General features: G+C 45.0%; 1 protein-coding gene across 1 annotated transcript in view; it reads right to left on the reverse strand.

The window, feature by feature from the left end:
• The window catches only part of LOC143930210 (hexokinase-1), a 108152-nt gene that overhangs the window by 54551 nt on the left and 30014 nt on the right, over positions 1-23587 (reverse strand). The window contains exon 2 of the mRNA XM_077454278.1: positions 22672-22834. Coding sequence (XP_077310404.1) covers positions 22672-22834 — 163 coding nt within the window. The remainder of the gene's footprint in view (positions 1-22671; positions 22835-23587) is intronic.

A 23587-nucleotide genomic window follows, 5' to 3' on the forward strand; every position in this document is an offset into this window, starting at 1 on the left:
GACCATTGTCATTTATACAGCGATCAGTGCTATAAAAATGCACAGATTAATGTGTAAATGACACTGGCAGGGAAGGGGTTAAACTCTAGGGGCGATCAAGGGGTTAAGTACGTCCTAGGGAGTGATTCTAACTGTGGGGGGGGCTACTACAACATGACAGAGATCACTGCTCCTGATGACAGGGAGCAGTGGATCTTTGTCATGTTACAAGGCAGAACGGGAAAATGCCTTGTTTACATAGGCATCTCCCCGTTCTTCCGCTCCGTGACATGATCGCGGGCAACCGGCGGATATCAATTCTGCGGGACCCACAGTCACGGAGCACAAGGCAGGCACGCGTGCCCACAATGCCGCATCTTCAAGGGGACGTACCCTACGCCCATTTACCCAGCTGTGCCATTGTGCCGACGTATATTGTTGTGCGCTGGTCGGCATGTGGTTAATGTTTAGGGCAGTATGTGCCTAGGGACAAATGCCTGGGAGTGTGCCCGGAGTGCACAGGGCTTTAAACGCTAGTACCACACAGTAACGTGTTCGGCACTATCCAGCTCCAGCCTGCTACAGCTTTTGACAGGTTGCCTGCAGTGGGGTGGATGCTACACTTGTCCTTCCCCAGCCCCACATTCAAGGGACCTAAAAGTTCTGCCTGAGTCCTCATTTTCTCTGCCACTATCAAACCTGCTCAATTTACTCAATGGGTAGCCCTGTATCCCTTGATTGAAAAAATACACTATTTTGTCAAAAGTATTGGGACACCTGCCTTTACACACTTGAACTATAATGGCATCCCAGTCTTAGTCCGTAGGGTTCAATACAGGCATACCCCACTTTTAAGTACACAATGGGGTTTATTTACTAAGCCTAGAAAGTGCAAAATCAGGCTTACTATTGCATATAAACTAATGAGCTTGCAGGTTTTATTGCCAAAGCTTAATTGAACAAGCTGGGGTTAGAAGCTCATTAGTTTCTATGCAGAGGTGAGCCTGATTTTGCACTTTCTAGCTTTAGTAAATAAACCCCATTGTGTACTTAAAAGTGGGGTATGTCTGTATTGAGTTGGCCCACACGTTGCGACCCTCAAGTCTTCTGGGAAGGTTGCCACAAGGTTTAGGAGTGTGTCCAGTGCTTCATAAATTCAAAGTCGCATATGCGAAACTTTATAAGGCAGATAGTTTGCATATCAAAGCACAGCCGAGCGATCCGTTCGTATCTCGGGCGTCACTTCCGGTGTCCTAATTCCTCCTTTTTTTTTAGGAATTAGGAATATCTGGAGAAGCACCTTATGAATCACGTGTCACTTTACCTTTTTATATAGAGACTCTTGCTATTTATCTATTTTTTTGTTTATTTGCTGCAGCTGCACTGTGTGATTCACGTGTGTGTCATTATTGATATATGTGTTTATTTTACTGTGCTAACCTTTACCGTGGAAGGAGTTTGTTTGCACTGTATGATTTCACTGGCTTGAGTTTCGCATATGCGACTTTGAATTTATGAAGCACTGGACACTTTAATATTGTTTATATATTTTATATGTTTTATTCCAGCACTTGACACTTTATTCACTTATTGTTTTATTTGTGGTTGTAATAGTTGGTTTACACTATTGTCTATTTGTAGGTAATTTGTTTACCCTAGGAATAACCTATTAAAGGGTCATAATTTAATTAATAGTAAGCACTAGGCACTTTAGATTGATTTATTATTTTTAAGGTAGCGCATCACCATTTATTTGATTTTGATATACGTTTAGGAGATATTCACCCTGCATGCAGCAGCTGACATCAGCGGCACATGTGCTCTGAAGGTCCGGTGTATCGTGCTGGAACTTCAGATCTTCTTGCCGGAACTGAGGGCTCCAGCGCGCATGCATGGGAGAGACGTCATTGTGGTCTCGGACACTCACGGGGCTGTAGCCCACCAACTCCGAAGTAACACCGGGGGGACATATCAGCCCCCTCAGCGGTGACCGGGTGTGTAGGTGGGGGTCGGTATAGAGCAGAGCAAAAGTTGACATGTTTCGTTCCTCGGATACCGGAACTACGAAGTTCCGGTATCAGAGGAACGAAAAGTAAACTTTTACGGTGGGACAGCACCCCTGCTCTATACCGACCCCCGCCTATACCCTGCTCTATACCGACCCCCGCCTATACCCTGCTCTATACCGACCCCCGCCTACACCCTGCTCTATACCGACCCCCGCCTACACCCTGCTCTATACCGACCCCCGCCTACACCCTGCTCTATACTGACCCCCGCCTACACCCTGCTCTATACCGACCCCCGCCTACACCCTGCTCTATACCGACCCCCGCCTACACCCTGCTCTATACCGACCCCCGCCTACACCCTGCTCTATACCGACCCCCGCCTACACCCTGCTCTATACCGACCCCCGCCTACACCCTGCTCTATACCGACCCCCACCTACACCCTGCTCTATACCGACCCCCGCCTACTCCCTGCTCTATACCGACCCCCGCCTACACCCTGCTCTATACCGACCCCCGCCTACACCCTGCTCTATACCGACCCCCGCCTACTCCCTGCTCTATACCGACCCCCGCCTACACCCTGCTCTATACCGACCCCCGCCTACACCCTGCTCTATACCGACCCCCGCCTACACCCTGCTCTATACCGACCCCCGCCTACACCCTGCTCTATACCGACCCCCGCCTACACCCTGCTCTATACCGACCCCCGCCTACACCCTGCTCTATACCGACCCCCGCCTACACCCTGCTCTATACCGACCCCCGCCTACACCCTGCTCTATACCGACCCCCGCCTACACCCTGCTCTATACCGACCCCCGCCTACACCCTGCTCTATACCGACCCCCGCCTACACCCTGCTCTATACCGACCCCCGCCTACACCCTGCTCTACACCGACCCCCGCCTACACCCTGCTCTACACCGACCCCCGCCTACACCCTGCTCTATACCGACCCCCGCCTACACCCTGCTCTATACCGACCCCCGCCTACACCCTGCTCTATACCGACCCCCGCCTACACCCTGCTCTATACCGACCCCCGCCTACACCCTGCTCTATACCGACCCCCGCCTACACCCTGCTCTATACCGACCCCCGCCTACACCCTGCTCTATACCGACCCCCGCCTACACCCTGCTCTATACCGACCCCCACCTACACCCTGCTCTATACCGACCCCCGCCTACACCCTGCTCTATACCGACCCCCGCCTACACCCTGCTCTATACCGACCCCCGCCTACACCCTGCTCTGTACCGACCCCCGCCTACACCCTGCTCTATACCGACCCCCGCCTACACCCTGCTCTATACCGACCCCCGCCTACACCCTGCTCTATACCGACCCCCGCCTACACCCTGCTCTATACCGACCCCCGCCTACACCCTGCTCTATACCGACCCCCGCCTATACCCTGCTCTATACCGACCCCTGCCTACACCCTGCTCTATACCAACCCCCGCCTACACCCTGCTCTTATGTGGAAGCCTTCACAAAAGAAAATGATGCACCATCTGAAACAACTATAATACCTTGCTGGAGACTTTTCCTGTGTACCAGAATCCTGGACTTTGATTATTCTGTCTGTTGGATTATTATCAACTTGCTTTTCATAGTATTGAAATACTGCACAAACTAAAAATCCACAGAAAAATGAGATGAGAAACTCTTTGCTGAGGAATTGTATGCATTACACATACACTCACAGATCGATCTCCACACAGGACTAGTGGAGATCTCTGTGTTACCAGCTGGAGTTGTGAGTAACCACTATTGTTTAAAACATGGGGGGTTATTTACGAAAGGCAAATCCACTTTGCACTACAAGTGCAAAGTGCACTTGAAATTGCACTGAAAGTGCAGTCGCTGTAAATCTGAGGGGAAGATCTGAAATGAGGGGAAGCTCTGCTGATTTTATCATCCAATCATGTGCAAGATAAAATGCTGTTTTTTTATTTTCCTCACATGTCCCCCTCAGATCTACAGCGGCTGCACTTCCAAGTGCACTTTCAGTGCAATTTCATATGCACTTTGCACTTGTAGTGCAAAGTGGATTTGCCTTTCGTAAATAACCCCCACTGCATCATTGTATAAACTGCCTATGGGAGTTTACCTGCACGCTGCGGGAAACCTAGAATGTGGTTACATTCAACCCATCTCTGAATATATAAATGTGGCTTGAAAAAATAAACAATGGGGGTTATTTACGAAAGGCAAATCCACTTTGCACTACAAGCGCAAAATACAAATGCAAAGTGCACTTGGAAATGCAGTCTTTGTAAATATAAGGGGTAGATCTAAAATTAGGGGAAGCTCTGCTGATTTTATTATCCAATCATGTGCAAGCTAAAATGCTGTTTTTTTTTTTTTCCTTGCATGTCCCCCTCGGATCTACAGCGACTTTATTTCCAAGTGCACTTTCAGTGCAATTTCAAGTGCATTTCGTAAATAACCCCTAATACCATTTCGAATTGCAGTAGAGACTTATACTATCTCCCTGGTACATGGATATATATCTCAGTGCTCATCATTGCATTTTAACATCAGGACAAAAACTATGGGGACTCATTGTTGCCTTTTGGAGAATTTATACATCTGCCCCTGGAAGAGTTTCTTACCATGCAGTGTCTTTGGACTAACATTGCTTCTTACGCCGTGAAAACTGATGTTTTTGATCTACCCCAATTGACTGACTGACTAATATATATTTGAGTATATCAGAATAGTGCTGGATGTGCATCATTCCATGGTGGAACAGTGTGACTTATATCTGTATTCTCGGAAACACACTGCTTCCTATTTTATGCTACTTATTTGTTTACAGGTGGCATGGGGGATTCTTATAAGTATTATAGGGGGTGCTCTCATTTGGGGGAGGGAGGAGTCTGTGGATCGCTGATTTTACCCCATCTTTCCCCTCATTTTTTTGGGATAAAGTTTAATATTGTAGTGGGTTGTCTGTTCATATATATATATGGAAATATAGAATATAGAACATCGGGGAATTGTTATAATACCTCTGCTCTATATACGGGAAATAAGCGGGAACTTTGTGCTTGCTGTGACTTTTTGAATCTTTTCTGTTTTTTTAAGCAATAAATTATACTGTAGTTAACTCTTTAGGGTGTGCATATATATATATATATATATATATATATATATATATATATATATATATCATTCATTTTTTATTTTTTATATCAGTGCCCGACCTTGCAAATACGCTTCTGGAAGAATGATCAAACCTTCCCATAGACACACTCCTAAACCTTGTGGACAGAAGAGTTGAAGCTGTTATAGTTGAAAAGGGAGGGCCAACTCCATATTGAACCCTATAGACTAAAACGGGGATGCCATTAAAATTCATGTGTGTGTGTAAGACCCCTTTCACACTGGGGTGTTTTTCAGGCGCTTTAGCATTAAAAAAAAAGCATCTGTAAAGTGCTTGAAAGAAGCCTCATCTGCAATCCCAATGTGAAAGCCCGAGGGCTTTCACACTCAGATCGCTTTCACACTGGGGCGTTTTTCAGACGCTTTAGCTTAAAAAAAAAAGCGCCCGAAAGAAGCCGTAACTGCAATCCCAATGTGAAAGCCCGAGTGCTTTTACACTGAGGTGCTGCGATGGCAGGGCATCAAAAAAAGTCCTGCAAGCAGCTTCTTTGCAACGCACCGCTCCTAAAGCGACCCTTCCCATTGAAAGCATGAAAAGCGTCTGCAAAGCGCTTTTGGCAGCGACGCTTTGTGGGCTCTTTTAACCCTTTATTTAGCCACTAGCAGGGGTTAAAAGCGCCCCACTAGCGCTTGAAAAACACTGGTAAGGTGCGGCTAGTTTAAGCGGCATTTTTTGAGTGTTTTTCGGGCGCTGGCAGAGTGAAAGGGCTCTTAACCACTTTCAGACCGGACCATTTTGCTGGTAAATGACCAGAGGTCTTTTTACACTTTGGCACTGCGCTGCTTTAACTGGTAATTGCGCGGTCATGCAATGTTGTACCCAAACAAAATTTGCGTCCTTTTCTTCCCACAAATAGAGCTTTCTTTTGATGGTATTTGATTGCCTCTGCGATTTTTATTTTTTGCGATATAAACGTAAAAAGACCGCAAATTTTGAAAAAAAATGATATTTTCTACTTTTTGTTATTAGAAAAATCCAATAAACTCAATTTTAGTCATACATTTAGGCCAAAATGTATTCAGCCACATGTCTTTGGTAAAAAAAAAGTCAATAATTGTATATTTATTGGTTTGCGCAAAAGTTGTCACATCTACAAACTAAGGTACGTTTTCTGGAATTTACGCAGCTTTTAGTTTACGACTGCCTATCTCATTTCTTGAGGTGCTAAAATGACAGGGCAGTACAAAACCCCCCCAAATGACCCCATTTTGGAAAGTAGACCCCCTAAGGAAATTGATAAGAGGCATGTTGAGCCCATTGAATATTTTATTTTTTTGCCTCAAGCGATTGAATAATGACAAAAAAAAAATTTTTTTTTTTTTTTTACACAAAGTTGTCACTAAATGATATATTGCTCACACATGCTATGGGCGTATGTGAAATGACACCCCAAAATAAATTCTGCTGCTTCTCCTGAGTACGGGGATACCACATATGTGGGACTTTTTGGGAGCCTAGCCGCGTACAGGGCCCCGAAAACCAAGCACCGCCTTCAGGCTTTCTAAGGGCGTAAATTTTTGATTTCACGCCTCACTACCTATTACAGTTTTGAAGGCCATAAAATGCCAAGATGGCACAAAACCCCCACAAATGACCCCATTTTAGAAAGTAGACACCCCAAGCTATTTGCTGAGAGGCATGTTGAGTCCATGGAATATTTTATATTTTGCCACAAGTTGCGGGAAAATTACAAACTTTTTTTTTTTTTTTTTTTTTTTCACAAAGTTGTCACTAAATGATATATTGCTCATGCATGCCATGGGCATATGTGAAATGACACCCCAAAATAAATTCTGCTGCTTCTCCTGAGTACGGGGATACCACATATGTGGGACTTTTTGGGAGCCTAGCCGCGTACGGGGCCCCGAAAACCAAGCACCGCCTTCAGGCTTTCTAAGGGCGTAATTTTTTGAGTTCACTTCTCACTACCTATTACAGTTTTGAAGGCCATAAAATGCCAAGATGGCACAAAACCCCCACAAATGACCCCATTTTAGAAAGTAGACACCCCAAGCTATTTGCTGAGAGGCATGTTGAGTCCATGGAATATTTTATATTTTGCCACAAGTTGCGGGAAAATTACAAACTTTTTTTTTTTTTCACAAAGTTGTCACTAAATGATATATTGCTCACGCATGCCATGGGCATATGTGAAATGACACCCCAAAATAAATTCTGCTGCTTCTCCTGAGTACGGGGATACCACATATGTGGGACTTTTTGGGAGCCTAGCCGCGTACGGGGCCCCAAAAACCAAGCACCGCCTTCAGGCTTTCTAAGGGCGTTACAGTTTTGAAGGCCATAAAATGCCAAGATGGCACAAACCCCCCCCCCCAAATGACCCCATTTTAGAAAGTAGACACCCCTAAATTTAGGGGTACACTAGTGAGACTAGGTAATAAATGGCGGGTGCCCTGAAACTATAAAAAAATAACTAACCAACCAGCGTCACCTGTAACAGTTATATGGTGATCACTGGTGAAAGGGTTAACTAGGGGGCAATCAGGGGGCTTTATGCGGTAGTATATGGGGGTCCCTGGCGCTATAAAAAGCTGCGGCGAACCTAAATACCTACCTGCCTAACTAGCGTCACCTGTGACACTAATACAGCGATCAGAAAAACGATCGCTTATTAGGCTGGGTTCACACTGGAGCGATGCGGGAACGCCACGAATGCGCGGCGGGTTCCCGCATCGCATGCCTCCCGGCGGCAGTTCACACTGCCCTATGCGAACTGCTGGGAGTGTCAGTGAAATGTTAATGACACCCCCAGATCAGTTCGCATATCGCAGTGCGATCTGCAAACTTGGATCGCATGGTGTGAACACCCATGCGATCCGATTCTGCTGCGGACCAAAAAAAGGGTCCCGTGCGAGTTTGCGGCGGGTGCGGCGGGTGCGACACGAATTCAGCCATACTATCTGTATAGCTGAACTCGAATCGCACAGAGATCGGATGTGATTTGCACTGCAGTGCGGTGCGAATCACATCCGTTCTCATAAACCGCTGCAATGTGAACCCAGCCTTAGTGACACTGGCGACGGGGGGTGATCACGGGGTTAAACCTTTATTGGGGGGGTTAGGGGGGTACCTTAGAACTAAAGGGGGCTAACCCTAACTGCCCTAACAGTTATTAGTCACAAATGACACCTGCCGGGTGATCAGGGGGTTAAACCTTTATTAGGTAATAAATGGCGGGTGCCCTGAAACTATAAAAAAATAACTAACCAACCAGCGTCACCTGTAACAGTTATATGGTGATCACTGGTGAAAGGGTTAACTAGGGGGCAATCAGGGGGCTTTATGCGGTAGTATATGGGGGTCCCTAGCGCTATAAAAAGCTGCGGCGAACCTAAATACCTACCTGCCTAACTAGCGTCACCTGTGACACTAATACGGCGATCAGAAAAATGATCGCTTATTAGGCTGGGTTCACACTGGAGCGATGCGGAAACGCCGCGAATCCGCGGCGGGTTCCCGCATCGCATGCCTCCCGGCGGCAGTTCACACTGCCCTATGCGAACTGCTGGGAGTGTCAGTGAAATGTTACTGACACCCCCAGATCAGTTCGCATATCGCAGTGCGATCTGCAAACTCGGATCGCATGGTGTGAACACCCATGCGATCCGATTCTGCTGCGGGCCAAAAAAAGGGTCCCGTGCGAATTTGCGGCGGGTGCGGCGGGTGTGGCGGGTGCGGCGGGTGCGGCGAATGGCTGAACTCGAATCGCACAGAGATCGGATGTGATTTGCACTGCAGTGCGGTGCGAATCACATTCGTTCTCATAAACCGCTGCAATGTGAACCCAGCCTTAGTGACACTGGCGACGGGGGGTGATCACGGGGTTAAACCTTTATTGGGGGGGTTAGGGGGGTACATTAGAACTAAAGGGGGCTAACCCTAACTGCCCTAACAGTTATTACAGTCACAAATGACACCAATGCAAAAAAAAAAAAAAAAAAAATGACATTGGTGTCACTGTGACTGGGGGGGCAGGGGTAATTGGGGGGGTGATCGGGGGGTAAAGGGGGGGTGTGAGTGTGCCTGGCATGTTCTACTGTGTGTGGGATGTGTTGGTGCAACTCACTGATCCGCTCTCCTCCGTGTCGGAACGAAAAATACCGACACGGAGGAGAGAATACATCACTTCCTCTCCTGTGTTTACATTACAGGAGAGGAAGTGATGTCACCGGGGATTTCCATTCGTCGGGAGCGATCGCGAGGGGGTGGCCATGAATGAATGGCCGTCCCCTCGTCCGGGATCGCTCCCGAACGAAAACCGACCGCCGCAGGCACCGGGCGGGGGCCCGATCGGGCCCCCGACCCGCGGGAGGCAAATCACGTACATGTACGTGCTTATGCCTGCCCGTGCCATTCTGCCGACGTACATCGGCGTGCGGCGGTCGGCAAGTGGTTAAAGCACTCGGGCTTTCACATTGGGATTGCAGATGAGGCTTCTTTCAAGCACTTTACAGGTGCTTTTTTTAAAGCTAAAGCGCCTGAAAAACGCTCCAGTGTGAAAGGGGTCTAAAGGCAGGCATCCAAATACTTTTGACAACACAGTGTATATTTGTATGGCCAGCTTTAGACAGAAATCTTCATTTTAACAATTTAAAATGGACTACAGGTTCCTTTTAGAGGGCTTGCACACTGCGCCGCCCATAGTGTCGGTGGTAAAACGTTGCTATTTTTAGTGGCGTTTTACCATCGGATTTGCGGCGCATTTCCACTGCTAGCGGGGCACTTTTACCCCCCCGCTAGCGCCCGAGAAAGGGTTAAAACTGCCCGCAATAGGCAGCAATAGCAGCGTTTTGCCGGTGGTATTGCTGCGCTGCCTCATTGATTTCAGCAGTAAACACACCACCACTCCTTCACCACTCCAAAGAAGCTGCTGGCAGGACTTTTCCTGACATCCTGCCAGCGCACCACTCCGGTGTGAAAGCCCTCAGGCTTTCACACTGGAGACAATGGTGCAGCAGTTTGAGGGCGGATTGCAGGCGCTATTTCTAACGCTATAGCGCCTGCAAAACGCCCTGGTGTGCAAGGGGTCTTATATCCCCCCAAAAAAAACTGTTGCTGCAACTGCTCAAGCACCTCTGACAGTGCTACAACGTGTCCCAAATGTCACTGCCACTTTTTTGGACAGATTGGTAAGCATGTTAATATGTTGAAAAAAATAAATAAACAAAGGCATGTTAAATAAAAAATACTGAATACTTTCATTTTATATAATATTCATACCTTAATATTAATATTTTATGTTTGTGGTCTTTTATATAACCCTGCTATACTGTTAATCAAGCATGTAACTATATACAAAAGCTTAAAGGGGTTGTAAAGGTTCGTTTTTTATTTTCTACATAGGTTCTTCTAAGCTAGTGCATTGTTGGCTCACTTACCCTTTCCTTCGATTTCCCTTCTAAATGTTTTTTTTCGTTGTCTGAATATCTCACTTCCTGTTTCTCCTCAGTAAACTTCTCACCATCATCCAAACTGGTGGTTAGTCAGCCAGAACAGCTTACTGAACAGCTTACTGAGGAGGAACAGGAAGTGAGAAATTCAGACAAAGAAAACAAAGAAAAAAAACATTTATAAGGGAAATCGAAGGAAAAATAAGTGAACCAACAATGCACTAGCTTAAAGGAACCTATTTAGAAAATAAAAAATGAACCTTTACAACCCCTTTAATAAACAAGGTACCTACAAAATAAGTTGTTTCACTGAGTTCAAGGAATGAACAGGTGCTGGTAATGCTATCAGAAACAGACTGAATCAATCTCACACACTCCGTCCTTCTCATTTTTTTAGCGCCCTGTATTTTTAACCAGTGTATATCTCAGCTGTCATTAATCTCTAGCTAAATATAGGAACAGAAGTAACCAGAGACGCAGGCTGCACAAATTCTGTCTTTGAAATGTCACAGAGCGGGTGTTATCAAACTGCTCTAATGAGCTCACCGCTCTAAAGTACCCATAAACAAAAGACGGAGATTTCATGACTGGACCCACACAACATTGTCCTTTAGAATATCTGTGGCCTAATTATGTATGACAGTACAGGGCATGTGTGCCTCTTCATGCCCAGTGCCAGCCTTTTCCCTGTAGAAGAATAGTGATCATCATGAGCATTTTATCAATTCTTCCCCCAAGATTGGTCAGCCCACAAGTTTCTGCACATGTCACGGTGGTCCTCAGACATAAAATCATTCCCTAACTCAACCCTAAGACCTCAGATACTCTTATCCAAAATGGAGAAGAAAAAAAAGGTTTGGCTTTACATTTTAGCGATCATCATAAGCAATTTATCAATTCTTTCCCCAAGATTGGTCAGCCCACAAGTTTCTGCACGGGTCACTGTGGTCCTCAGACATAAAATAATTCCCTAACTCAACCCTAAGGCCTCAGATATTCTTATCCAAAATGGAGAAGAAAAAAAAAAGTGTTGGCTTTACTTTTTAATGATCATCATGAGCATTTTATCAATTCTTCCTCCAAGATTGGTCAGCCCACGAGTTTCTGCACAGGTCACTGTGGTCCTCAGACACAAAATCATTCCCGAAGAGGGCTTTCACACTGACGTGCCCACAGCGCCGGCGGTAAAACGCCTCTATTTTTAGCGGCGTTTTACCGTAGGATTTGCAGCGCATTTCGGTCGCTAGCGGGGCGCTTTTACCCCCCGCTAGCGACCGAGAAAGGGTTAAAACCGCCCGCAATACGCCGCAATAGTGGCGTTTTGCCGGCGGTATTGCAGTGCTGCCCATTGATTTCAATGGGGAGCAGAGGTGGAGGAGCATTAAACACACCGCTCCTTCACCGCTCCAAAGAAGCTGCTGGTAGGAGTTTTCCTGACGTTCTGCCAGCGCACCGCTCTGGTGTGAAAGCCCTTGGGCTTTCACTGGAGACAATGGTGCAGCAGTTTGAGGGCAGATTGCAGGCGCTATTTCTAACGCTATAGCGCCTGCAAAACGCCCTCGGTGTGAAAGGGGTTTAACTCAACCCTAAGGCCGCGTACACACGGGCGGACTGTTCGCCCAACTTTGTCCGCTGAACAGTGTTTGGGCGGACAGTCCGCTCGTGTGTGGGCTTTCAGCGGACAGTTTCAGCGGACAGTTGGACGGACAAGGTTTTTCGGAAATTCCGAAAAACTGTCCGCTGAAACCTTGTTTGAGCGAACAGTCCGCCCGTGTGTAGGCTTGTTCGTCAAACAAAGATGCGCGCATGCTCAGAAAGGATTTTCACGCCGAAAGCTATAATGCAGTGTATAGGACGTCGTATTTTTCGTCCCGTCGTACGTGCCGTTCACGTCATCGCGCACGGTTTCAGCAAACTGTTCGTCCGTCGTGTGTGGCCATGTCCGTCCATGCTAAGTTTGAGCGGACTGTTTGCCGAAACTGTTGGACGGACAAAGTTGGGCGAACAGTCCGCGCGTGTGTACGCGGCCTAAGACCTCAGATACTCTTATCCAAAATGGAGAAGAAAAAAAAAGGTTTGGCTTTACATTTTAGTGATCATCATGAGCCATTAATCAATTCTTCCCCCAAGATTGGTCAGCCCACAAGTTTCTGCATGGGTCACTGTGGTCCTCAGACATAAAATCATTTCCTAACTCAACCCAAAGGCCTAAAAAATACTCCTATCCAAAATGGAGAAGAAAAAAAGGTTTGGCTTTACTTTTTGGTTCTACGTATTCCAATACAACCTTTGAATCTATTGAGATTGATGTTCATCATTCACGCTGACAAATAAGGTCTCATTTACATAGGCTAACTGTTCCATGCATCTGTGCAAGGGGCGGTCTTCAGCCTCAGGTGTTCCATGCAGGGGTGTGCAGGCAACCTGTTGAAATCAAGAACAGGCGTCTGGCCACACAGACCTGCACAGACCTCCCAGAGTGCACATCAGTGGATTTGATGCACAGGCAGTGGCCTCGCCAGGGTTGGTGTCACCTGGTGCGGTAAAAACATAGTGTCACCCAGTGCGGTAAAACATAGTGTCACCCACCAGGCCTTATTTGCAAGGTTGGATGATGAACATCTATCTCAATGGGCTCAAATGTTTTCTTGGGTTAAAGAAGATCTAAAGCCAAATTTTTCTTTTTCATTTTGGGGGAGGGTTATAATTTCTGTTAGTTTTTTTTTTTTTTTCTATATGTGTCCCATCAGGGAGATTTTCTTTCACTTCCTGTCCCATAGCCACAACAGGAACTAGTCAAAAGTGAGAGAAGTCCCTTCTCAGATGGTTGTTACCAGTACTAGGGGACCTGTGCCAGTCTACTACTACTGTCTCTGAAACAGAAGATCTTGAAAAACAGACTATCAATAAAGTGAGGATAGTTGGTGCCCCTAAGAAAATTGAAGGCTCGAATGCTACCTCCTTAGAAAAAATGGGTACTTGATACCAGGTATGAGCTTGGGTTCAGTCCGAACCCAGAAGTTAGCTGTATTGCTGAGCCAATGAGCAGCAGGCAGGAGAATCCCAGCCCTGTAGCTGCATGTAGACAAAGGGATGGGGATGCTCTTGACATAATTGAACTTGTCACAGTGGTCAATAACGGGATCAAGAGCTGTCTTTCACAGCTTGGTCTCTGTGCTGGGAGCGTGCAGTGAGTGCACTCCTAGCACAGAACCATCGGCCGCCCAGTAAAGTGTTTGTGCGGCACGCGGTCCTTAAAGCCCACCCTTTTGGCACCACACATATGTGTTATGCAGGTAGCAAGGGGTTAAGCTATAGATGTATATTCCCGAGTGCATAATGATAAGAGCTCTTCGGAGTTCTGTTTGTGACCTGAGCAAACCAGTTTGTATGGGAAGTACTTGGATTTCCTCACTGGGGCAAAAAATCTGGGGACACAACAGTATCAGGAATATAATTACATATAAGGCCTCATTCAGAGGGGCTGTGCGGCTCAGAGTGAGTGGCCCCAAACCCAGACAGTCTACGTTTGGGGCTGCTCACCCGCTGAACTGCATGGCTGTCACATTGGGATTAGCCGCTGTGTCCGTGCGACCTAGGGATGCCACCTTTACTTCAAGCCAAACCCCAACACTTTAGAGGCTCACATCAAAAAACAATTTAAGGGGGAATGCTGTGTAACGTGTAAAGGGGAACTCTGATGTAAAGGGGTTTCTGCTCACCAAACCTCCCACTTTCATCAGAGTTCTGAGCATTCCCCTTAAATCAGGGTTCCCAAATCCCCCCTAAATCAGAGTCTATAGGGCATCCCTTACAGCTGAATCCCTCTTACCTCAGTGTATTGACTCGCTTGGAGGCAGGAGACAGAAGGGAGGGTGGGGGCAGACTTCAGTCACAGACATTGGATGGTGGAGGCTCAGGTATCGACACCTTTCAACCACAATGTATCTGCCGGTTGCTGAACTTCAGATTTACAGCCCACACATCCTTTTCCTGAGGACCAGAACATCGGGGATTGGAGTGTGTGTGGGCAGACAGAGGGGTAGAGGTGGGCGGAGCAGGAGCAGATCAAGCCCACTCTCCTCTCCTGTCTATGTATGGGAATGGGTCCTATGCACTTGGCGATTGTGGTACTCAGGTACTTGGGGAGCCTGGTTCATTATGAATAACGTGTCCGGGTTTCAGGAGGCCTGAAACCCAGACACACGATTCAAAGACCTAAGAAGACCCAATAGGAAAGTCACACTATACTGATATCACTACACTGGGAGTTTGGGATGTGGGTTTTTCTAGTCAATATAAATTACTTTGACCTGTGTCTGACTAGGTGACCTCTGACAAACATTCTGCAACTGTTACCCTTCAGCTGAGACTAATGCACAGTAACCACAAAAAAAAGATGAGTCTAAATATGTGACGCCCTTTTTAGAAGTACATCTTTGCGTGACCTTTAAGATATTGTATTTGTCAAAGCCCAGGCTTATCACTTTTCAGAGGCTGTGCCCTTCACTGTCAGGGTAACAGCTTGTTCCCAACATTGTTTCCCCTTCAAACATCAGTAACCTAGGGAACCTTTCAAGGATTTAAACACACTGTTCCCCTTGCAGTTTAAAGGCATGTAACCCCCCCCTTAGAGATACACAAGCCCCTCAGAGAAGTGAGCAGTGATATCTCATACCACACGCTATAGACTTCACCACCTCAACTGCTGTCCAATAAAACCTGTCATGACAGACATATATAGGCTGCCATTACTGACACCGTCTTCTGAGAATGCTAATTGTCTGGCAATCCTGTCATGTTTTGGCTTCAATGTTTTTCTAAGCTAGCCAAACAATTTTGGCCCCCCCATTCACACGCTCTACTTTTTTTTTGTCTATGCCTGACTAGGCCCGACTAGGCCTGACTAGACAGAATCCTATTCTTTCTAATTGTCTCTGTTCAGACTTGAATGCTCAGTCACTGTATGCTCAAAAAAGTACATAGTTTTTTTTTATTTAGTGTATTTAGGCGTTTTTGGTCCCATAGAAGTCAATGGCAGCACATGTACAGAAATGTGCGTTATGCATGTTTTTATGCTTGTTTTTGCACCCGAATAGCTCCTCTCCTCCTCTAGAACTGCTCTCCTCCTTTTGCCCAGCCCAGGAAACAAACTCTTGAAGCTTTATACATATAGTTGCCATCTGTTTGGTATTCACCCGGACAGTTTGGGTTTTGAATTGTGTGCCTGGGTTTCAGACTGCCTGAAACCCAGGCACAATATTTATAATGTACTGTGGCTCCCAAATTAACCGAGTACCACAACTGTCACGTGCATAGGGGTACGTACGGGCCCCATCCGCACACATGGGCAGGAGAAAAGAGACAGCTTGATCTGCTTCTCCTCCTCCCACCTCTACTCCTCTGTCTGCCCACCCACACTGCAATCCCTGGCATTCTGTGCCTCAGTAAAAGGACGTGTGGACTGGAAATTTGAAACTCAGCAGACATATCGTGTATGAAAGGTGTCAATGCCTGAGCCTCCATCCCCGGGTGAGTGAGCTCACCATCCAGTGTCTGTGACTGTTTCCGCCCCTCCCTTTTCTCTTCTGCCTCTGAGCGAGTGAATACACCAAGGTAAGAGGGACTCAGATGTAAGAGGTGCCCTGTGGTCTTTTTGACCCCAGATCTCATATTTAAGAGGTCCTGTTATGCTTTGTTTACATTCCTTGTAACAGGAATAAAAGTGACACAATTTTCTTTTTTTTTTAAAGAACAGTGCAAAAATAAAAAATAAAAGGTAAAATAAATAAGAAAAAATAATAATTGTTTAAACATCCCGCCGAGCTCGCGTGTAGAAGCAAACGCATACGTGAGTAGTGCCCGGATATGAAAACAGTGTTCAAACCACACATGTGAGGTATCGCCACGATTGGTACAGCGAGAGCAATAATTCTAGCCCTAGACCTTCTCTGTACCTCAAAACATGCAACCTGTAAAATTTATTAAATGTTGCCTATGGAGATTTTTAAGTTTGTCCCCATTTCACGAGAGGGCGCAATGTTGAAGCGTGACATGTTGGGTACCAATTTACTTGGCGTAACCTTATCTTTCACAATATAAAAAAAAATTGGGCTAACCTTACTGTTGTCTTATTTTTTAATTCAGAAAAAATGAATTTTTTCCAAAAAAAGTGCACTTGTAAGACCGCTGCGAAAATACGTGTGTGACTGAATGCACTGCAACAACCACCATTTTATTCTCTAGGGTGTTAGAAAAAAAAATGTATAATGTTTGGGGGTTCTGAGTAATTTTCTAGCAAAAAAAAACAAACTGTTTTTAACTGTAAATAACAAATCTCAAAAGAGGTTGAGTGGTTAAAACGATAAAGCACCATGTAGCTTGTCTTTCTATATATGCACTGAGGATATACCCATAGAACAGCTCAGGAACCTGCAGAGTCCAGACATCACAGAACCCAGGGGTGGATCAACAGCGCTGTCTGACCAAACTGTGCGATGAGGCGAGGAAAATTACCTAGGCACCTTCACACTGCTGGCGTCCGGGCGTCAGCGGTAAAGCGGCACTATTTTTAGTGCCGCTTTACCGTCGTTTTAGCAGCGCCATTTGGCTGCTAGCGGGGCTGTTTTAACCCTCGCTAGCAGCCGAGAAAGGGTTAAAAATCTGCCACGAAAGGGTTAAAACCACGGCAAAGCGCTGCTACAGCAGCACTATGCCGGCGGTATAGCCGTGCTGCCCCATTGATTTCAATGGGCATGGAACAGTGTGTACACCACTCCTTCACCGCTCCAAAGTTGCTGCTAGCAGGACTTCACCTTTCTGCACTACAACCCGGACTCAACAATAAAGATTAGAGGGACCATTGGACTGGACTATGCAATTAGTAGACTGGTCTTGGGAAGAAGAGGACTGGAGAGGAAGATTCTGGAATTAAAGATGGTGCCTGGTTAAGTCGGAAGAAATAAAAAAGGAAGGACACTAATTCCCCGTACACACGATCGGACTCACCGCCTACAAAACCATGGATTTTTGTTCGAAGGTTGTTGGTTCAAACTTGTTTTGCATACACACAGTCACACAAATGTTGACCAACAGTTACGAACGTGAGAACGTGGTGATGTACAAGATGTACGACGAGCTGAGAAAAAGAAAGTTCAATAGCCAGTGCTGCTCTTCTGCGTGAACTTTTGTGAGACGGACTTGTGTACACACAATCGACCTTTCCAACAACAAAGTTTTGTTGGCGGAAAATTTGAGAACCTGCTAGCAAACATTTATTAGCGGAAAGTCCGACAGCAAATGTTCGATGGAGCGTACACACGGTCGGACTTTCCGAAAACAAGCTCACATTCAACATTTCCCATCAGAAAATGCGATCTTGTGTACGGGGCATTACATTTGCTTTTATAAAACTGGCAATATTATTATTACTATTATTACTTTTACTGTACATGACTACCACTGTCTCTCCAATGTTTTTTCACCATAGATTCTGGCTTTAGCTTCTCTCCCATACCATGGAGTCTCATTACCTTTGCTGCATCCTCCACAATGCTTTTGTAATAACCACAATATCTGGTTAGACCTGGCAACTCAGGGATAGAGAGCATAATGCCAGAAAATTCCCTGGATGTATAAAAATAAAATAAAATAGGTATCTATCCAGAATGTAAATAGAATTGTGACATGATCCTTTACATATCTTATCTGTTCATACTTAGACTTATGCCGCGTACACACGATCAGAATTCTCGTTGGAAAAAGCTCTGATGGTTTTCCCAACGGAATTCCGACAGGATTTCGCTCAGGGTGTCTTGCATACACACGGTCACACCAAATTCTGACCGTCAAGAATGCGGTGACAACCCATACGACGGGACTAGAAAAAGGAAGTTCAATACCCAGTAGCCAATAGCTTCCATCTCGTAGTTGAATCTGAGCATGCGTGAGTTTTTGCGTGTCGGAATTGCATACACACGATCGGAATTTCCGTTGGGAAAATTGAGAACATGCTATCAATTTTTTGCTGGCGGAAATTCGGTCAGCGAAATTCCGATGGAGCCTACACACGGTCACATTTTCCCATGAAAAGCTCTCATCGGTCTTTTGCTGGCCGAAATTCAGTTCGTGTGTACGCGGCATTAGGAAACATATACGTTGTGCGCACAGGTCCTGATCATCCTGCAAAGGAGAATAGCTCCCGGTTAACAAGCCCTTTCTCTACCCTACTTACGGGTGAAAGAGAAAGTGGGTCATTCAAACTCACAATGAGATCAGAGAATGTCATTTGCACATATGCAGATCCACAGTCTCTAAAAATGTGTGCCCATTCGAGTATATTCAAACCAAAATGAATATGAACAAAGCTGTATTTACTGTATACTGTATATTATGCTAAATTATAACACTACAGAAGTGAATGTTTTGAAAACACAGATGTCTTATATTAGATATATTGAATGATCACTATAGTGTATATAACCTTAAAATATTACCATTATCCTTTATGTGTTTTATTAAATAAGCTACAAGTACAGATACAAATTATTAGAAAAAGCTACAAAATATTGTATCCGTGAAATTCAAACAATTTAGTGCAAAATGGAGATTCCTAGATAAAAGAATATCCAAGTATTTCAAGATTGTTGTCATTTAATTGGTCATATCTATGAGCTATGAAATATTGGGGCTGATCTAAAGAAAAAACTGTGTATTAAAGTTTTAAAGCAGAACTCCACCATTTGATTGAAAGAATGGAAATTCAATGCATTTGATAGGTGGGCCAGGGGCAGTCAGACTGGGGAGTGAGCTAGATGATACTGATCATCCTTCCAGGAAATGAGGTTGGCTCTATCCAATGTGCTGCAGCTACTAATGCACACTGTGAAAACATCACAGTGTGCAGTGAATTCAAAATAAGACATTTCTATACAGGAGAAGAGGCTGTACAACTGTTCAAGACTGAAAGTTTTATTAAACCCACAACAGTAAGGCTGGGTTCACACTAGTGGGAATTGGATGCGGGTTTTCCGCATCCAATTCACATGACAGGAGAGTGTGCCCGCCTCTCAATGGAGCCAGTTGACATATCTCAGTGGCCCCTGCGAAGCAAATTGCACAGGGGTCCCTTGCGTCTTTGGCTTAGTTTCGGGTCTGAATTCAGGCAAAAATTCGGGCCTGATTCGGTCCTAAAACGGAGAACAGGGACGCACCTGGCCCTTGCTGTGAGCCGCATGCTAATTAGGTGTGAACCCAGCCTCAAATCAGTCTGCATATGCAATACAGCATACTTTTTACTGTATACTCACTGTGAAACCTAAGGGGTTAAACCCTGCGCATTGTGTAAAAAGGCTCCTTGATCCTGACTTCTCTGATCCTCACCTTCTTCCACAGTCCCCAATCCATCTTTTGATAGTAAATAGCCTTGGGGCACTCTGCACATGCTCAGTTTGGTGTGTATTACTAGAGAGTTTTTTTTTTTCTTGGGAGGGTGCATGTGATCATCACAGGTCCAATCAGCTCTGTATAGACAGAGGTTTAGGGGTCATGGAGCTTCATAGGACAATCAGAGGAGAATGAAAATTCCTCCTACAAACTCTAATCAGTGCTTGGCTGGACACTGATAGAAGTCACAAGACTGCTATATACTGCTGATGGGAAAAAGTAATTAGCAGTTTATATTTACAAAAATAATTGCATTAACATGTTCTGTGCATAGGCGTGCGCAGGGGGCCTGGGCACACCCTAATCACTCTGTGGAGAGTTGATTCCCCCTACTGTCCAGGCTCCCCCCACCGCAGTGCTGCTGGCTTCCATCCTCTCGTCTCCCCCCGACTGCTGCGGAGGATGTTTCAGGATAGAGAGCGGGGGAAGGGGCTAATCAATATGTCATTTACAGGCCCCTTCCTTTTCTAAATGAAGACAGTGAACACACTCACTCACTGTGTTCAGTCATAACTGAAACATAGTAAATGGTGTTTACTATGCTTCCGTTTTTAAATGAACAGGAAGCTGCTCAGCACTGAGCACTTCCCATTCATTCACTGTCCAGTGCAGCTGAAGCTGCAGAGTCAGGCATGTGTGTTTGAGCTTTGGGGTGCACGCCCTAATGCAAAAGGCTGCGCACACCTATGGTTCTGTGTACTGTGGGAGACCTGATACAGTGAATGCAGGATCCTGGGTTTAGTAACACTTGAAGGGAAGGCTGAAGTTCAGCTTTAATACAGGGCACACCTATGACATTTAACTTGTAGTGGATTATGCAAGCTTACTGGAAGCCTGAGTACAATTAATTAAGAGTTTCTGTCTCTGCCAATAGAGAAGTGGTATAACCCTCCTTGGAGTCATTTTGAGATCATTGCCTGCCAGCTGCAAGTGGCGAATATGAAATATCCATCTGCAATATTTAACTACTTCCCACCCTGCCAATGTATATATACGGCCGGGTGGGAGCCCTCTACTTCTGACTGGATGTTCCTGAACATCCTTCAGATGTAGGGGGATCGCACGCGTGCAGCGGCGCAATCCCAATGCGCTCGTGTCCCCCGGACATGGTGTATCTTGGATCGGCAGGAGGGCTCTGTGATTGACCCTCCTGATCACATGACGGCCGTGTCCAATCACAGCTGTCATGTGATGTAAACAAACAGCCGGTTGCTAGGCAATCGGCTCTCCTCTCCTGACATGGAAGTCGTTGCTGAGGAGAGGAGAACGGATCGCTGCAGCCGGCTGGTGATCAGTGAGTATGAGCTTTTTACAGCTTTTTACTCACTGATCACCAACCTAGTCTAAAACAGTGTAAACACACATGTCCCCAAAACACACATGTCCCCAATAATAAAAACACATGTCCCCCACATATGTCCCACTAAAATCACATGTCCCAATGATTATCTGCACACATATGTCCGTGATGACCTGCACACATCTGTACATGATCATTTGCGTACATATGTCCGTGATCACACAAACCAATTATTATACACTAAACTGAATTTTTTTTACCAAAGACATGTAGCAGAATACATTTTGGCTTAAATTTATGACAAAATTCGATTTTATCGGATTTCTTTTAAAATAGAAAGAAGAAAATATTTTTTTCCCCCAAATTTATGCTATTTTTTCGCATATATCGCAAAAAATAAAAAACCGGAGTCGTGAATAAATACCACCAAAATAATTTGGGTATGGCGTAGCCTGACCACGCAATTGTCATTGAAAGTGTGACAGTGCTGAAAGCTGAAAATTGGGCTGGAAAGGAAGGGGGCGAAAGTGTCCTGTATTGTAGTGGTTAAATATTTATCTGATTTAAAAGAAAATAAATGTGTTATTACTGAAAAAAAAAAAAAAAATTGCACATTCGATTTCAATTTGTTGTGCTGTTGCTTTTCCAGTCTATGCATATACATTATAATAACAATAACCTATACCAGTGATGGCGAATCTTGGCACCTCAGATGTTTTAGAACTACATTTCCCATGATTCTCATGCACTCTGCGGTGTAGTTGAGCATCATGGGAAATGTAGTTCCAAAACATCTGGAGTGCCAAGGTTCGTCATCACTGACCTATACTGATTGCACAGCAATACCAAGAATCAGCAAATGATCACACTGAGCAATGGAAGGTAAGTATACTCGGCTTTTCAGCTTTATGGCAAAAAAAAGAGAGTAAATGAACCGGCACAACAAACATAATAAACAGAGAAAAAAAAAACACACACACAGTACAATGAAACTCTATGGATAATAAAACTGTGCACATAAACAATGGAATAAGGTCGGTTCTTTCTGTTTTCTTTCTACTTCAGCTTTATGTCACACTGTCATAAATGACTCCAAAAATGTCCTATATTAGGGAGAGACTGGGAACAAGCCATCATTGTCACCTTATCATTATAAGAAGGGAAAAGATTTTCCTTCTACGAATAGTCTGATCCTGACAATGGCTAACTCAGAGGCCAAACAAAAAGATTAATCTCCCACAAATCTGCTTAGTCATAATCTGGACAAAACCTGAACTGAAAGTGTGGCCAATCTGTCCTCAATGCCTCTCCGCCTGATCACGACAAGCCGTTCCCTGAACATACCTGTCCCATCGGGGATGGATCTCACAAAGGTGGGGAGCATCTTGATAATTGCTGTTGGGTTTGTATCCCTTGATAGGCCATCTTCCATTTCCTTTTTGAAGCGAGACATAATATCCAATAAGGTTTCATCTGAGAGCCGCATTGCGTACAAATACTTGTCGATCTGCAAAGTTAAAGTAAAAATAAATATGTGGTTGTTACCAAAAAAATGCTTTTAAATAAGAAAAGGCAAATTCAGATAGTATATTGCACTGTATATATGAATAAAGATGGACACCCAGCACAAAAACGTTAAAAATATTCCACACAAAGAAAATAAATCCGCTTTGCATTCACCAAATATATTTACAAACCCAGATATTAGCTTGGAAAAGGTAGCAGTGACATCATCACTGTACTGTATATAGCCTGTGCAGAGAACTGATTTGGGGGAGGGGCCCAGTAGTATAACCCTTTCATGACTAAGCCTATTTTTGACATTTGGTGTTTACAAGTTAAAAATCTTATTTTTTGCTAGAAAACTACTTAGAACCCCCAAACATTATGTATATGCTTTTTAGCATGGAATCTAGAGAATAAAATGGTGATTGTTGCAATATTTTATGTCACACGATATTTGTGCAGCGGTATTTTAAATGCAACTTTTGGGGAAAAGGGACACTTTCATGAATTAAAAAAAAAACAAAGCAGTAAAGTTAGCCCAATTTTTTTTATAATGTGAAAGATGATGTTACGCCGACTAAATAGACACCAAACATGTCACGCTTTATAATTGCACGCACTCGTGGAATGACGACAAACTACGATACCTAAAAATCTCCATAGGCTTTACATTTTTTTTACGGTCACCGGGTTAGAGTTACAGAGGAGGTCTAGTGCTAGAATTATTGCTCTTGCTCTGACGATCGCAGCGATA

The sequence above is a fragment of the Lithobates pipiens genome, unplaced genomic scaffold (genome assembly GCF_037356315.1).
Source record: "Lithobates pipiens isolate NorthernLeopardFrog02 unplaced genomic scaffold, aLitPip1_a1.2 Scaffold_25, whole genome shotgun sequence".
Classification (NCBI taxonomy): domain Eukaryota; kingdom Metazoa; phylum Chordata; class Amphibia; order Anura; family Ranidae; genus Lithobates; species Lithobates pipiens.